The sequence below is a fragment of the Lithobates pipiens genome, unplaced genomic scaffold (genome assembly GCF_037356315.1).
Source record: "Lithobates pipiens isolate NorthernLeopardFrog02 unplaced genomic scaffold, aLitPip1_a1.2 Scaffold_30, whole genome shotgun sequence".
Classification (NCBI taxonomy): domain Eukaryota; kingdom Metazoa; phylum Chordata; class Amphibia; order Anura; family Ranidae; genus Lithobates; species Lithobates pipiens.
Window position 1 is genome coordinate 50,874,117 of NW_027507791.1, and position 18,043 is coordinate 50,892,159.

Below are 18,043 nucleotides of genomic sequence, written 5' to 3' on the forward strand. Positions count from 1 at the left end.
CACTGCTCTCTTGCTTCTGGATAGGCCCTCAGATAGCCTAGCAGTCAGATGAGCCAGGGATAGGCCCAAACAACAGCCTAGCAGCCTGGGCAGCACAACACACGTTCACCCAGGCAGCCGCCCAGGTGGCAGAGGACACTGATCACCTGACTCCACCCAAAGATATAGGTTCTCCCAGCAGACCAAGGGATTTAAGAAAACATCTGCCCATTGGCTGAGATATGCCATATACTCATAATCTGACCTTGCAGTGCTCTTGTCTTATTTAATGCCACCAAGTGCCTGGTCATCTAGTGACAACAGAGAAAAGTGCAGCAATCACAGACTTATGCCCCATACACATGGACAGATTTTCCAACGGGAAATGTTCAATGGGAGCTTGTTGTCAGAAATTTCGACCGTGTGTAGGTTCCATCGGACATTTTCCGTCGGTATTTCCGGCAAACAAAACTTGAGATCTGGATCTCAAATTTTCTGACAACAAATTCCATTAAATTCCGATCGTGTGTACACGATTTCGATGCACAAAGTTCCACGCATGCTCAGAATCAAGCAGAAAAGCCGCACTGGCTATTGAACTTCATTTTTCTCGGCTCGTTGTACGTGTTGTATGTCACCGTGTTCTTGGCGAACGGAATTTCCGACAAGATTTGTGTGACCATGTGTATGGAAGACAAGTTTGAGCCAACATCCATCAGAAATTTGTTGTCGGAATGTGCGATCGTGTGTACGCGGCAATAGAGTGAAATCAATTGATCCTCAACAATTAGGTAGCTATAGATGGCAGGTGTAAAAATATACTAAAGCGCTAATGTGAATAATATTATATATATGTGAACTGATGCGCAAAAATAAATTGTTTTGAATGAATAATTGCACTAATATTAACCTACTAATATTGCACAGTGTACCACCAAATTAAGTGAATAATATTGAACATATAGTGAACCATACAAAATATAAGAAATATATAAAATATATAAAATTCCTTCTGTGTAATGGTAACAATAGAGCAAACTTTTTCCACAGGTAAAAGAATATCACATTCCACTGTGTACAAACCAAAGTCTCTGCTAATAAATTCACATACGTGGGACTAGATAATCAAGCCTTAATGAGTCTTCTGAGTAACAGATGGTTCATTCAGAGATTTCACTGCTAATTCCCATGGATGAACTTCCAGCTTTCAGCAGGACTTCCCCGCAGGATAGATCGCATATGAAATGATCAGTTTCATACAGCATAACGCTGGGATCTCCTCATACGCTGACAGTGCACACAAAACACTGCTGGTAACAGGCTCCTCCTCCCGACTAGTTGCGTCACTGGACACGCGATTTTTTCCTTTTTCCTGACTTTCCTTCAAGCCTCTGTTTGAGATTTGTTGTTTACAAGTTAAAAACATTTTTTTGCTAGAAAATTACTTAAAACCCACAAACATTATACTTTTTTTTTTCTAACAGCTTAGAAAATAAAATGGCGTCGTTGCAATACTTTCTGTCACACTGTATTTGCTCAGCGGTCTTACAAGCGCACTTTTTTAAAACAAAATACACTTTTTTGAATAAAAAAAAGGGGAACAGTAAAGTTAGCCCATTTTTTTTTATATTGTGGAAGATAATGTTATGCCGAGTAAATTGATACCCAACACATCACGCTTCAAAATTGCGCCCACTCGTGGAATGGCGACAAACTTTTACCCTTAAAAATATCTATGCTCAAAGTTTAAAATTTTTTACAGGTTGCGAGTTACAGAGGAAGTCTAGGGTTAGAATTATTGCATGTGATATATGTGATACCTCACATGTGTGGTTTGAACATCGTTTTCATATGCAGGCGCTACTCACGTATGCGTTCGCTTCTTCATGCGAGATCGGTGGGACGGGGCACGTTTCGAAAAATATATATTTTTTCTTATTTATTTTACATTTTATTTTTACACTGTTCTTTTAAAAAAAAAATTGTGTCACTTTTATTCCCTTTTAATAAGAAAAAAAGCATGGTATGACCTCTTAAATATGAGATCTGGGGTCAAAAAGAATATTTACACTATAATGCAATAAAAAAAAAAAATATGACCCTTTAAGAGCTATGGGCGGAAGTGACGTTTTGATGTCGCTTCCACTCAGCAACGGTATGGAGACGGGTGGGGGCCATCTTCCCCTCACTCGTCTCCATACCCAGCAAGGGAGAATATCCGATTGCCTCTGCCACTGGCGACAGATGCAGTAAGTGGTGGGAGGGGGGTCCTCTCCCGCTGCCGATTAAAGTGATCTCTTGGCGAATCTACCACAGAGTCCACTATTATCGGAAACGGGACTGCAGGCCAAAGAAGAGGATACCGGGGTTATGTCAGCTAGCTGCTGCCATAACAACAATATTTCACTTCAAAGTTAGGACGTATATCAGCGTGTGGCGGTCTGGAAGTGTTTAATGTCTGAACAAACTTTCGTAAAAAAATATACTGGTATATGGCCAGCTTTAGGCCAGTATTTATTCATTGACCCCCAAGGTCTTGGTTGGTCCTAAGTTGTGCCAAAACAAAATTTCAGTAATGAGTATTGAATAGAATAGACAGCCATGCATGAGCGCCTAGAAACAGGGCCAAAGTGATTAACAGCTGAATTGCAATTTTGTGCAAACATTACCCTCCTGTGTGGTTCATGCTTAGGTAAGTACACATTATTTTCAATGCAACCAAAACTGCCTTTCGTAGATCAAAACCAGATGGTAATTCTAAGTCAAAACTCCAGTTTATGGTGTTTCCCGCCAAAGAATGCCAGATGTCACTTTGGGGCTTAACACGGGACAGGTCTTAACAGGCAGGTATTAGCCCCGACCCACAACATAGAGTCTCCATTCATGTATTAGACGGTGTAATCACTTCTGTCTTGATGTGATGGATGAGGAAAACACATCCGAGGAACAACACACAACCTGATAGTGCCAGACGTATTATGTTCACTGTTGTATAATCCGTTCTGCGTTTTCCTCCTAAAATTAGAACATGGTACATTAGTATAGTAGGGAAATTACTAAAAACTTTGAAATGTACAACACTTTCAACAGTTTGTATTCACTATATTATAGGTGCACTCATGTTATTCCTATTCACATACAGTATATGGGATGTGCCACTCTATTACAATTTACTTTAGTAAGGTCTCTGTTCTGGTATTGCCATTACAATATATATCTACGAGAGCTCTGGCTACTTTAAATCTGAGTAAAGGGAAGGCTCAATATACTAATTGATTGCATTATTTTATGCTTTATCATAGATCTAATTTGAACTGGACAGAGTGTTGGTTTTGTGTATATTATTTTACAACAGTGAGCTTATGTGTCGGGTAAAAAAGAAGTAGAACTGGGAGAGAAGTTGGGTCCATTGTGGTCTAACTATTCTACTATTTTTGTACATTTGCATAAACAGTAAAGGTCCTCTATTTCTCAATTGTGGTATGTTATGTGTTTAGCTAGTGAGGGGCATTTTTTGGCACAAATGAGTCAAGGATAATTGAAATGTAGCGCTAAAGAAATGTATAGCCCTTTGCCAAATGTAGGCTGCATAAGGCTTATAATAAAATATCAGGGGCCAGGCAAACCAATGCAGGAGTTCATCAGACAGGATTCATTATAACCATTATGCACTTTCTGATCTTTAAACTTAGGTCAGCTGGTTTCGAAGAACCTCCTCAACATTAGCAATTCAACCCTCGTCTTCGTATTCTGATGTACTCAGGACTGTAGCCCAGGAGAATCAAAGACAGAGGATCACAGTTCAGAGGATCAGAGACATGTTTTTTATTAGAGGGGATCCTACCACCATCAGAAACTGCGATGAAGAGCTTCTTTTCCCAGCATCTCCTCAAAGTTCCAGATTTTGAGCACCCTTTGGGATGATGGCAGTAAATTTGCCATCTCACCCTTGTATTGGGGATCTAATAGAGTGACCACCCAATAGCGGCCTCCTCCTTTGATTACCCAAATCCTGGGGTACTTGTGCAGGCTTTTGAACTTAAAGACCCCAGTCACCAAAATGTGCCTGCAGTAGAGGACCTAGAATCCCTCCCAACCTCATCCCACCCACATACAACTTCTGGGATTGGGAAAGGATGAAACCTCTCACTTGAAGTCTGCCCCATTTCCTACTCCACCTCACTGGCAGCACCTCTTCCCTCCTCCCTGTATTCTTCCTCTGCCCCCTGCTGCCTCATTGCATTCCACATGATGGTGGAGGGCAGGAATGGCCTTCTGGGCAAAATAATGGCAGCTGGGAAAGTCTTCTGGTAAGAATAATGGCAGTTTGGTAGCGGCCACTGTGGTGTAGCACAGGCTAAAAGAGGTAAGTCCTTAATCTGGAATCAAATAAACTGCAGATCCAATAGTTTTGCCCAGCTAGCATTAAGATGCAGGGCATGTAGGTGATTTGGAGAATTTGTTTTCCATATACCTCTAACTTTAGGTCTGCTTGAATTTTTTTAAATACATTTAATGACAATTATGGCAATAGAGGGATAAATATGTGGCGCTTTGGATCACACTCCTGATTGTCTCTGAGAAAATAAACTCTAATTTTTATTGCAAGATAAGTGCTTACATACGTTTCTGACACTAGCCAATTTCTATCAAAAACATACTTAAAAGTGTTACTAAACCCAAAACAGTAAAATTAGTCTGTATATGCAGTAAAGCATGCTTGTTATACCCACTGAACCTAAGGGGTTAATCCTCCGGATTGTGTAAAAGGGCTGTTTGGTCCTGTCCGCTCTGATCCTCCCCTTCTTTTACTGTCCCCAATCCATCTGCTGATAGAATAGAGTCTAGGAGGTACTCTGCACATGCTCAGCTTGGTGTGTATTGCTAGAGAGTTTTTATTTCCTGGGAGGGGGCATGTGATTAGCACAGGGCCAATCAGCACTGTCGAGACAGAGGGTCAGGAGTCATGCAGCCTCTTAGGACTGTCAGAGCAGAATAAAAACCTACTCCTACAAGCTTTAACCAGTGCTCAGCCAGACACTGATAGAAGTGACAAGACCGCTATATACTGCTGATGAGAAAAGGTATTTATCAATTTATATTTACTAAAATAATTGCATTTCCATGTTCTGTGTGTAATGGATGACATTTTGGATAAAATGTCATACGCATGTAAATTTTGTTTTTGCCTCAGAACAGTAGGGGTTCTGAGGGTTAATTATGTAGGTTAGGCCTCAACACAAGTCTGGCCAGGCTGTGTTTGGAAGTTCTGCCTGGTCATGTGAGCGGTGAGGTACACATGACAGGCCAGAACCAGGTCTGGTTGGATGTTTAAGTATCAGCCTTCTTGGAACCAATCAGTTGGAGTGCCCGCTGAGGACTCTGGGAAGGGGTACTTAAGCTGTGTGGGTTACGTGTTTAGAGGAGAGAGGAGTTTGTGAGACCTGTGGGGTCTGGTCTTGTTCCAGGACCGGGGTAGGCCCCTGATAGACCCATCTGGTCTGGCGTAGGGATCCATCTGTTCCCGAGTCTCGGACGCGGCTGGTCCGAGGCGCAGTAACTGAGGGAGGATTCAAGGTGACCGGGTGTGCTCTTGGCTTAGAGAGGCACCACAGCTCGTGGAAGTGACTGGGGGAGGACTCTTCGGAGGAGGGTCGGCAAGTGGCATCCTGGGAAGTGCCTGGTTACTGAGTTGGGAAGGACATTGAGAAATTCACGTTTTTCTAGTACCATTGAGGAGATGGGAAACGTTCCAGGTACTGAAGAAAAGGTTCCCGTTCACCCTTAGTTACAACTTGTACACGTTCACGGGACTGTTTCAAGTTTTGAGTCAACGTGCTGACTGCCATGATCTCTGGCTAGAGATTTAGAGGAATTAGGTGGAATTAGAGACTTTGCTAGACCTGCAGTTCAAGGTGCCTGAGTTCTTCACCCATACCCTCTGTTCCTTAAGAGACTGTGTTGTCTGAAAATTATTATCGCAAAATAAAACCTTTTAAAGAGGACTTCATCTGTGTCAGTGTGCAAGTTGTTGGGTATCAACTCTGGGAACCCCTAGACGTGGAAGAGCAGGCCACAGGAAGGTAACTGGTAAGCCCAACAAGTCAAGGCCGCACAGTAAAGGTTGTGGCCGCTACATGTGTACTGTGGAAGACCAGATATAGTGAGTGCAGGGTCCTGGGTTTAGAAATACTTTAAAGTCTACAGTTTTAATATATTGGGAATAATTGGGATTACAGAGACGTGGTTCAGGGAATGTGAGGTTGTAGTTTTTGTGCACTAAGTTTTCACATTTTAATAACATTTTAAGACAATGAAGTGTGGTACACTGAAAAAAATAAATCAATAACATACACAAAATATCTGATGCCAGAATACATTTTTACTGATGCTGTCGGTGAGAATTGTTTTGTTCTGTAACACCACATAGAGCTTAAAGGCATCTCCCCAGAATGTAATTTAAAGGATTGGGGTTCTAACTTCTCCTCCTTAATTGCATTTAATTGCATTAAATTAACCCATAGATACATAGGCTAACCCATTAGCCTATGTATCTATGGTATTTTCAAAATAAAAAATGGCAGAATTTAGTATCAAGATTTATAGACTTCCCTGGGGTTAGCATCAAAGTTTGGGGTTAATGGATTACAAGCAGGAGTCAACCAACCCCTTGCGACTTGAATCCAGGCAGATTCACTTATTTTTGGCTAGCGAGGTATTGGGTATATTATAGTTAAAACATTATGGATTCAATGTGCGTTTATGGAGAACCTCCAGACTAGAGCTCATTCTTAAAGATTTCAGCAGTTGTACCATCGGGGCCTTTCCACTTTATCTACAGAATATTGGTGTGTGCAGATCTTTAATAGGGTTTGACCAGGAGACACGGTTTTATCCCATGGTTCAGCCATGTAATATAACTTTATATCAACATTGTGTATAAGCTCTCTCTTTCATACTGCGATCCCAGTGCCCTAACTATTACACATTATTACCTTGTATCTGGAAATATAATTCTTCACTTCTTTTGATGACACTGTTGGTCGGAGTTCTTACTTCACAGTAATAATTCCCAGAATCCTTTGGCTGAGCAGACTGGACTTCATATTGATGAGATGAACTAAATTTCTGAACCTCTAGTCCATCTCTGTAGAAAGCAAACTGAAGTTCTGTCCCCTGTCTGGGTGGACTGAGACTTGTGTCACATATCAGGGTCATGTTGTCACCTTCTGTCTTTGGATACAGAATGGTGGTAATATTTGGCTTTGAGAACAGGTCTAGGAAAAAAAAAACAATTGTTAGATTTAATAATAACATGGAACACAAACTAAAAGATAAATATGTCCACCTAAACTACTAGCAAGCATGGTTGACTCCTGACATTGGGTCACTTTGTGTCTGAAGAAGTCATATTTTGCTCTGCTTTGTAAAAATAGTTATTTCACAGGAATAATTCCCTAAATCCTCCAGCTCAATGGATTGGATGCCATTTTAATTGGATGAATTGAATCTTTTAACATTCTCTGCAGTAAGCAAACTGTGGTGTCACTTGAGTCTGCGGGTTCTACTGACATCACATCCAAGATGTAATAGGTCAAACAGAGCGCCAAACAAAAATCCTTGGGAGTCCAGAGTATTTAAATATTTAACTGATTATAACTGGAAGAGCAAAAGGACAGCCAATTTGTTTTAAGGGCCATACACCCCTCCCTTCATTAGGGGAGAGCTGGACACAAAATACTCCCAAAAAGACTAATCTGCTGAAGAGGATATTATAAATCACAGTCAGTGTTGATGTTACCAGCAGAAATGGCAAGAACCATATGGGCAATTAAAGATTTTGAACTCTCGAGGATTTTTGTTGGGCACTCTCATTGACTTATTAAATTTGCGGTAAGCTACCAAACACAAGCCATTAGGCTCAAATAATGATTTAGTCTGCCTTTTGATGATCTGTGAAAACGCATGTCCAGGAGCCTACCACCACATCTTCTTCATTCCATCCAAGTAGGAGGTACCCAACAGCAGTCTCACGGCTTTTGGATTTCACAGGGGAGGCTTTTACAACAAAATCATACCGTATCTCACAAAAGTGAGTACACCCCTCAGATTTTTGTAAATATTTTCTTCTATCTTTTCATGTGACAACACTGAAGAAATGGCAGCTTGCTACAATGTAATGTAGTGAGTGTACAGCTTGTACAACAGTGTAAATTTGTTGCCCCCTCAAAATAACGCAACACACAGCCATTAATGTCTAAACCACTGGCAACAAAAGTGAGCACCCCTAAGTGAAAATTGTGGAAATTAGGCCCAAATTAGCAATTTTTTCTCCCTGGTGTCGTGTGACTCATTAGTGTTACAAGGTCTCTGGTGTGAATGGGGAGCAGATGTGTTAAATTTGGTGTCGCTCTCACTCTCTTATACTGGTCACTGCAATTTCAACGAGGCACCATTTGGCAAAGAACTCTGAGGAACTACAAAAAAGAATTGTTGCTCTACATAAAGATGGCCTAGGCCAGTGATGGCTAACCTTGGCACCCAGATGTTTTGGAACTACATTTCCCATGATGCTCAACTACAATGAAAAGTGTATGAGCATCATGGGAAATGTAGTTCCAAAACATCTGGGGTGCCAAGGTTCGCCATCACTGGCCTAGGCTATAAGAAGATTGCCAATACCCTGAAAATGAGCAGCAGCATAGTGGCCAAGACCATACAGAGGTTTAACAGGACAGGTTCCACTCAAAACAGGCCTCACCAAGGTCAACCAAAGAAGTTGAGTGCACGTGCTCAGCATCATATCCAGAGATTGTCTTTGGCAAATAGATGTATGAGTGCTGCCAGCATTGCTGCTGAGGTTGAAGGGGTGGGAGGGCCAGCCTTTCAGTGCTCAGACTATACGCCGCACACTGCAAATTGGTCTGCATGGCTGTCATCCCTGAAGGAAGCCTCTTCTAAAGATGATGCACAAGAAAGCCTGCAAACAGTTTGCTGAAGACAAGCAGATTAAGGACATGGATTACCAGAACCATGTCCTGTGGTCTGATGAGACCAAGATAAACTTATTTGGTTCAGATGGTGTAAAGCGTGTGTGGCAGCAACCAGGTGAGAAGGACAAAGTGTGTCTTGCCTACAGTCAAGCATGGTGGTGGGGGTGTCATGGTGTGGGGCTGCACGAGTGCTGCCGGCACTGGGGAGCTACAGATCATTGAGGGAACCATGAATGCCAACATGTACCGTGACAGACTGAAGCAGAGCATGATCCCCTCCAATTGGAGACTGCAGGGCAGTATTCCAACATGTTAACAACCCCAAACACACCTCCAAGATGACCAATGCCTTGCTATAGAAGCTGAGGGTAAAGGCGATGGACTGGCCAAGCATGTCTCCAGACCTAAACCTTATTGAGCACATGCGCGAGGGATCCAAGATGGCCGCCAGCGCCTGATCCTCCGCACCACGCCGGACCAGGGGAGCTTGCAGAACGGCGAATAGCTCGCCAGGAAGGTGACACTCCGAGGCCCCTGTCTCCCGATTACCCAGGGATCCCCCCCGAATGTCCGCTGTAGCGACCAGGCGCGATCTAGTGCCACAATTTGAGGCGGCCTCCAGAGCGGGGTGTACCAAGATGGCCGCCGCGGCCGAAGCACACAGACAGCGTGCAGCACACAGCGCGGAACACGGCGCTGACCACAGGCAAGTGCTATCCCCGGCCATCCTGAATTATACACCCACAAACCAGGGGAACTTCCCCATGCGCGGAGCCCCATCACCGGCCTCCACAGAGTCCCTGATAGGCATGTCTATGGCAGACCAGGCCTTGTCTCCCGCGGAGGACTGCAGGCCTTCATTCCAAGGCCCCATCTTAGCAGATCAGTTCCCTCAGGAACAAGACTTGTCCACAGCAGACCTTTTTATCAAACTCTCGTTGTTACTTGAAAGGGGATTGGCCTCCACAGCAGCGAAAATCACCGGGGAGATTAAATCAGACCTATAAAACATTGGTCAGAGAATGGAAGCTATAGAATCTAAGCTTGATGTTACGGCCGCAGTTGCCAATCAGAACTCTGACTTGATACATTCCATGCAAGACCAGTTGGACACAGCGCTATCGCGAATTGACGACCTTGAGAACAGGTCGAGACGTTATAACTTCAGAATCAGAGGGCTGCCGGAATCCATCACGGACGTGACTGCTGCCACCCAAGACCTGATCAAATCGCTATTGCCCAATATTGATCCTCAGCGATTGGAGCTGGATAGAGCCCACAGGGCCCTGGGTCCTCCCAGGAAGGACGGCCTGCCCAGAGACGTAATAGTTAAGCCGCATCACTATGCAGTAAAGGAGGAAGTAATGAAGCAGGCCCGTGTGGCCCCACAGGTGACATGTCAAGGCCATGTGATTCAAGTGTTCGCAGATCTGGCTCCGTCGACCATTCAACGTAGACGTGCTCTGAAACCACTTTTGAATGTTCTTATTCAGAAGGACATTAAATATAAATGGGCATTCCCCTTCGCGGTTAAGTTCACACATATGGGAGCAAACTACTCCTTCGCCAACTTTTCCTCTGGCGAACAAATCCTTCTACGCCTGAAGCTTATCTCCCAAGATGCCGGAATGGACACATCGGCAGCTCCACCGACGTCGTCAAAAAGACCCCCCCCGGCCAGCCCATCAATCCCACTTTGGTCCAAATCCAAGTCACGACGCTCCGGTGACAATGGTCACACCTGAAATTCTTTGGTCAAGTCCATTCCCTACATCTCCCGTGATCAGAGATGGTCGCGCAACTCGACTCACCTCTTGTTGACTGTTCCTGGGTAACCGTACCTCGGAAACTTCCCATGTTTGAAGAGGGCCTGTGTCCCCTACAATACCACCGGAACTCCTCTGTTTCCCTATTTCCCACCTTTTTGGGGTTTTTGTTTTGTGTTTGTTCGATACTAGACTTTTTCTTCCTCACGGTACAAGATATTTGCCTTCATAGTACATGAACGTAAGCTGAACATGACTGTTCGAATTAGACACAAAATTTTTTGTCTATTTTTTATATACTATTTGCTCCTTTATATGACTACTCTCCTGGGTGGTGCACATGTTTACAACACAAGTTAATGTTTTTTCCTTTGCTTCATGTGTGTTCCTGGTGGTATTTTCACGTTTAATTTCTTCAAGCCGCTTTAGTGTTATGCTATCTACATTTTTCAGAAGCCCCTTGGTCCGGGGCGGTACACATGTGCCTTTGCCTACCCCCTGCAACCCTTCGGGATTTCAGGGGCTAGGACTTCCGAGAGCATGCTCTCTGTGATTTCTTTTTTCTCTTCGGAGATTTCTGACTCCGGAGTTTCTCTCTCCCCTCCGGAGGCAGGCGCTTTTCTTGGGAGACTACTTTCTACTCTCTTCCCTCCCCCCCCCCCTCAGGTAGAATGATTTGTGTTTGCTATTTTACCCTCACTATTTGTTTTTTGATTAGCAGGGTCTCCGCTACTAGAGATGGCGATAGCATGACTCTCTACGAAACTGGAAATCTCCTCTTAGGTCCCAGAAATTTTCTACTAATGGTAAGTGAAGATGTGTGTGCCCGAGATCCGAACCTCTGCTCCTATGGCTGATACCATTCCTAAGTTGTTGAAGCTAGCTTCTCATAATGTGCAAGGGCTAAATTCTCCCCTTAAACGCAAGAAACTGTTCAGCCTATACAAATCCCTTAGACTAGATATTTTATTTCTTCAGGAGACGCATTTCCCGAGCCGGTACAGCCCACCTTTCCTGCATGCCAACTATCCCAAATTTTTTCTTGCGAATGCCGAGAACAAGACAAGAGGAGTTGTAGTTCTCCTGGCGAGAGACTGTAACTTCACGTTGACTTCTGTTTTCAGGGACCCAGATGGCAGGTTTATCTTAGTGAAAGGCCTTGTGGAAGGGCAACTGTATTCTCTGATATCATACTATGCCCCTAATAAGGGGCAAGACAAGTTTTTTGTGAAACTCTTCCACACCCTTAACCCTATGCTCGAAGGTAAAGTGATTCTTGGGGGGGACTCTAACGTAACTTTTGAACAGGAACTAGACAGAACTAGACCCTTAGGGCAACAGCTTATTCGTCCATGCAAGGTCAGCCACAGAATAGCAAAATTGTTACACTCTCAGGGCTTAACTGATGCATGGAGGGAACTAAACCCGTCCACTAGAGACTACACGCATTACTCTGCTCCTCATAACACATATGCTAGGATTGACCACCTTTTTGTTCAAAGTCATGCGCTCCCCTCTGCTGAGCGCTCTTTGATAATAGACACGGTCCTCTCAGATCACGCGATTGTGGCGCTATACCAACGCCTCACCTCCCAATCCCCGGGTTTTAAGACTTGGAGACTTAATGAATCCCTCCTGACAGACCCTAGCAGAATCCCCGATTTAGAATTAGTACTACAGGATTACTTCAAACGCAACACTCCTAAAGATACTTCTATGGAGACAGTGTGGGCGGCACATAAGACAGTGATTAGGGGTGAATTCATAAAGCTGGCCACTCACTTAAAAAAGGAAAGAACCTCTGCAATCGCCAGATTGGAAATGGAATACGCAAATCTCAGAGCGAAACATAAAAAAAAAACCCTAAAAGAAAACATCCCACAATTGGACAAAATAAAGCTGGAACTAAACCTAGCCCTCACGACCCGTGCGGAGAAAAGTATCAGATGGAGTGGTAATAAATTTTACACTCAAAAGGATAAAATAGGTTCTATGCTTGCCTCCAAACTATTCCCCAAACAGAGATCGCACGGTATGCCCCACATCAGATTGCCAGGGACTGGACTTTCGTCTAATCCAACGAAAGTCCTGAAAGCTTTCCAAATTTTCTACTCTGATCTCTACTCCGCTCCTAAGACTGACCCCCTAGATGACATCAACTCCTTCTTAGACACGTTACCAATTCCTCGTATTTCTAATGCACACCGAGACGTCCTCGAAGCCCCCTTTACGGAAGAGGAGGTTCTCGAAACTATTAAGGGACTGAAAAGTAACTCAGCCCCTGGGCCGGATGGGCTATCTAACACCTATTACAAAAAGTTTGCAAATATTTTAGCACCACATTTGGCCAAATTTTGTAACCATAAAACCAAAGGAGACCCGCTTGACCCTCTTCTCAACTTAGCTTTTATCTCTGTAATTCCCAAGCCAGACAAGAATCCAGAAATTGTAGACAATTACCGCCCGATCTCACTTATTAATTGCGACCTTAAGATCCTAACTAAAATGCTAGCAAACAGACTAGCTTCTTTCATATCCATATACGTCAATAAAAATCAGGTGGGGTTCATCCCCGGACGACAGGGGCCAGACCAAATTCGAAGGGCCATTGATATCATTTCAATATTACAATCAAACTGGGACGGCGGCCCTAAACAAGAAGGTATGCTCCTTTCGCTAGACTTAAAAAAAGCTTTTGACTCAGTCTCCTGGAACTACCTCCTTTTGCTCCTGGACAGATGGGGATTTGGGGATAGGTTCATGGGGTTGATCAAATCCTTATATTCCACTCCTCAAGCCAGAATACGGCTTCAGGGCCATTATTCTGAGCCTATTCAGATAGCACGAGGGACCAGGCAGGGGTGCCCTCTCTCCCCGCTGATTTTTGCCTTAGCAATTGAAACTCTGGCTATCGCACTGCGGGAGAATCATAATATAAAAGGAGTAGACTGCGGATCGCAAATACACAAATGTGGGTTATATGCAGATGATATTCTTTTGTTTATCACTTCCCCTATCACCTCCCTTCCAAATCTTCTTCAAACCCTGGGAGAGTTCTCTAAAATCTCTGAAGTGAATTATAAAAAATCCCTGGCAATGAATATTTCGCTGCAACCACAAATGGTTGTTCAACTGCGTCAGTCCTTTCCTTTCGAATGGAATGACACAGCCATCAAATATCTGGGAGTGTACTTAACACCTAAAATTGAATCCTTATACAACGCTAATTATCCCCCGATGCTCGCTAAGTTAGCCTCAGATCTTAAAACTTGGGCCGGATACAACTTATCATTGTTAGGAAAAATTAATTCTATTAAAATGACCCTCTTGCCTAGACTCTTATATTTATTTCGTTCCTTGCCCATTCCTATCATCAGAAAGCATCTGAAGGTATTCCAGAGTAAGCTACTTAAGTTTGTTTGGGGTAGGAAGGGGTACAGGATACCCCAAAGTATCTTATTTCATCACAGGACGAAAGGAGGACTCGGTCTTCCCAACCTCCATTACTACTTTATAGCCGCTAGACTATCACAGATTTCGATTATTTACTCCAAGTTTGAAAAGCCAGATTGGGTTGGGATCGAGAGACATGCTGCCCCACGTCACACTTTAGACTTTTTAATGTGGACCTCTCCTAAGGAGAGACCCCCGATATTAGCACCCACTCTATCACACTCTCTAGCCCTTTGGGATAAGATTCGCAACTGGGACTCCATCTCATCTCCGTCCACACCGTTAGCACATCTGTTTAATAACCCAGCTTTCCCCCCAGGTCAAAATATATCAGCATTTAAATGGTGGTTGAACAAAGGGCTGTACCGGATCGGGCATTTCTTTTCCGGGTCTGGACCTCTCCCTCTGAAACACTACATTAAAAAGCTAGAATTGCCACAGTCGGAGAGGTTCAGATTCCATCAAATCTCCCACTTCCTACATTCTATCTGGCCCGAAAAACCTTTTCCTCCTAATTTCACAGAGTATGAGACATGGTGTGGTCAGGGCCCGGAGCAGAGGGGAGGTATCTCTTGCATATACTCTTCACTGACGCAGCCCAAATCTAAGACATCAGTCATGACCAAATGGGAAGAGGATCTCCAGTTTAATTGGGACCTGGGGTCCTGGCACACGGCGATCTCGGTGGCCTACAAAGGAATACTAAACACGTCTTTAGTAGAAGCTAGTCTAAAAGTTATTCTACGCTGGTACTACACCCCGGCTAGGCTGGCCGGCATATACCCCTCTGCTGATCTGCTGTGCTTCAGGGGTTGTCACCTCAGGGGTACTCTGGCCCACGTGTGGTGGGAGTGTCCCCGGTTACGACCCTTTTGGATAAGAATTTTTAAAATTATCGACGGGATCGCTGGGTGCCGGGTCCCCCGGTCCCCTACCATTGCTCTTCTTAATGCTCCAATTATCAAGATCCCCAAGCATTCTATGAGTCTGATCAGATTTATTCTAATAGGAGCCAAGCTCACCATTGCAAAAGCTTGGAAACAGCCCTCAGTTTCGGTCAAGGCGGCTCAAAGGAAAGTCTCCTGGATCATGGCTCAAGAGAAAATGGCTAGCATTATATCTGATAAATGCGCTAAATTTGACATTGTTTGGGAACCATGGGCTACGCTCATGGGCATCTCCTTAATCCACGCCCCATTGGAGCTATGATCACCTATTATTGCTTCTAGAGCATCAGAACTTGGGTAAATAGCACAGTCCTTTGGTTTAACTATGGACCATTCTACTTGATCCCCCTCCCCTTTATCTTTCCCCCTCTTTTCCTTTTCTTCTCCCTTCTTTACTTCTCTTTGTAGTTATGTTTGGCTTGTATGGCCGACAGCTGACCTCAATTTTTTTTTCACATGTCCTTTTTATGATGTCAGATATGATCCGTTTTGTGGGTTTAGGGGTGGGGTGGGGGGATTGGCCTCCTACTTATGGGAGCCCTCTGGCTAGGTCCCTCACTTGGCACAGCATGATCCCGCGAGGGGTGCCGAGTGGCCCAGGGACCGCTAGGGTGTTTTCCTTATCCCAGGTCCTGGAATCTGTAGGGGACTTCTTTAGATTGTTTTCTTCCCTGAACAGTGCTCTACCTTTCTAGAGTACTGGTATACGTTAGGTTCCTGGACCTTAATAACCCTATGTTGGTTGGATCAGACTCTAAAAGACATAGCTTTCCTCTGTTCAAATGTTTGATTGTGCATGGTTCAAATGTTTTGTTAAATCATCTGCTGGCCGTGTGAGCCTATCTCTTGTTTCCTAAGCTGTATTCAAAAATAAAATATTTTGAAAGTAAAAAAAAAAAAAAAAAAAAAAACCTTATTGAGCATCTGTGGAGCATCCTCAAACGGAACATAGAGGAGCTCAAGGTCTCTAACATCCACCAGCTCTGTGATGTCATCATGAAGGAGGGGAAGAGGACTCTAGAGGCAACCTGTGAAGCTCTGGTGAACTTCATGCCCAAGAGGGTTAAGGCAGTGCTGGAAAATAATGGTGGCCACACAAAATAGACACTTTGGGCCCAATTTGGACATTTTCAGTTAGGGGTGTATTCACTTTTGTTGCCAGTGGTTTAGACATCAATGGCTGTGTGTTGAGTTATTTTAAAGGGGGCAGCAAATTTACACTGTTATACAAGCTGTACACTCACTACTTTACATTGTAGACAAGTGTAATTTCTTCAGTGTTGTGACATGAAAAGATAGAATAAAATATTTCCAAAAATGCGAGGGGTGTGCTCACTTTTGTGAGATACAGTATGTCTAAAATATGTTAAATTTTCATATAATCTTATGAAAAGATTGTTATTGACGTAGCCTGGGTCTACCCACCACTTCATGATTCAGATAGTCCATAAGAAAATGGGACCCAGTTGCCCACATGATCAGCAAACTGTAAAGTTAAAATAGTGAAAGATGGTAAGAGCTGGCTTCAGCTTGGTTCTCCACTGGTATAAGAACCCCAATGCATTTCACCAATGTAGGGCTTAATCATAGTGGTAACCATGACTGCAAACATTCATTATATATAGCATCCTGATCCACAGAGAAGAAAATTGCTGCCCAGATGGTTAATATTCCAGCCTGGTTGACTTATGTGGTGTGAATCTGTACAACTCCCATTTGTAGGTTAGTCAGTGTTTAGTGACGTCTGCATTAGGAACAACTGACAAATAAGTGTCGCTTTGAGCACAGGCATATATTTTCTCTGTTGTAACACAGGTCACATTACGCCATTCATTTCCATCCTTGCATTTTATGTGACTTGACCCTTTCCTCTCCTGACCCCTCTGTATATGACCTGTACTGTATTAGTCTGGGTACAGTGGTACATATTGGGGTAATTGTCAGTCAATTGTCAGTCAACTGTCAGTATCAAAGCGTGGAAAAATGGCCTTGTAATGAAGTGGGTGTAACATGCTGGTACAGAAGTGGTTAAAGACAGACTGGGGAAGGGTTGGAACCCCTGTTTGGTTTTCTGATTTGCCTGGGAGACCAACACAGTGTGTGTGTGTGTGTGTGTGTGTGTGTGTGTGTGTGTGTGTGTGTGTGTGTGTGTGTGTGTGTGTGTGTGGGGGGGGGGGGGGGGGGGTGACTGGGGTGAATTCATCTTAAAGCGGACCTTTAGTCATTTTTTCAACTTTCCATCTATTAAATCTTCTGCCATTGTTGTTTTAAATTTGGATAGTAATGCCTCATACACACGGCTGGACATTCCGACCACAAAATCCATCAGATTTTTTACGATGGATTTTGGCCCAAATTTGTCTTGCATACACACAGTCACACAAAGTTGTCAGAAAATCCGATAGTTCGGAATGAGGTGACATTTGTAATGTACGACGGGACTAAGTAAAGGCCAGTAGCCAATACCTTTTGTCTCCAAATTTTTTCTGAGCATGCGTGGCACTTTGTCCGTCGAAATTCTCTACACACAATCGGAAAAAGTCAGATCGGATTTTGTTGTCAGAAAATTTTAGATCCAGCTCTCAAACTTTTTCAGGTGGAAATTCCGACAGAAAAAGTCTGATAGAGCCCACACACGATTGGATTTTCCATCCCTATGGAAAAAACAGATGTAAACGGGTGATTACCTCTACTCTAACTGGCGGTTGTAAAAAAAACTCAACAGGTGAAAAACTGATGTAAACTTCATCAATTTTTCCTCTTTGAAAAAAGTGACTAAACTGATGGAACAAAGGGACCGCATGTGTGAAAGGGGCCTTACTGATTCTGAGTGTTTTTTACATTCTACATCTACAGAATGGGCGGCACAGTGCTGTAGTGGTTAGCACTCTCACCTAGCAGTAAA

General features: G+C 43.6%; 1 protein-coding gene across 1 annotated transcript in view; it reads right to left on the reverse strand.

Annotated features, from left to right (window-relative positions):
- Positions 1-2,084: 2,084 nt before the first annotated feature.
- Positions 2,085-18,043, reverse strand: part of LOC143942802 (high affinity immunoglobulin gamma Fc receptor I-like) — a 43,583-nt gene continuing 27,624 nt past the window's right edge. Inside the window, exons 7-8 of the mRNA XM_077464204.1 lie at positions 6,975-7,256; positions 2,085-2,994 (exon numbers count right to left, since the gene is read on the reverse strand). Coding sequence (XP_077320330.1) covers positions 2,861-2,994; positions 6,975-7,256 — 416 coding nt within the window. The 3' untranslated portion in view covers positions 2,085-2,860. The remainder of the gene's footprint in view (positions 2,995-6,974; positions 7,257-18,043) is intronic.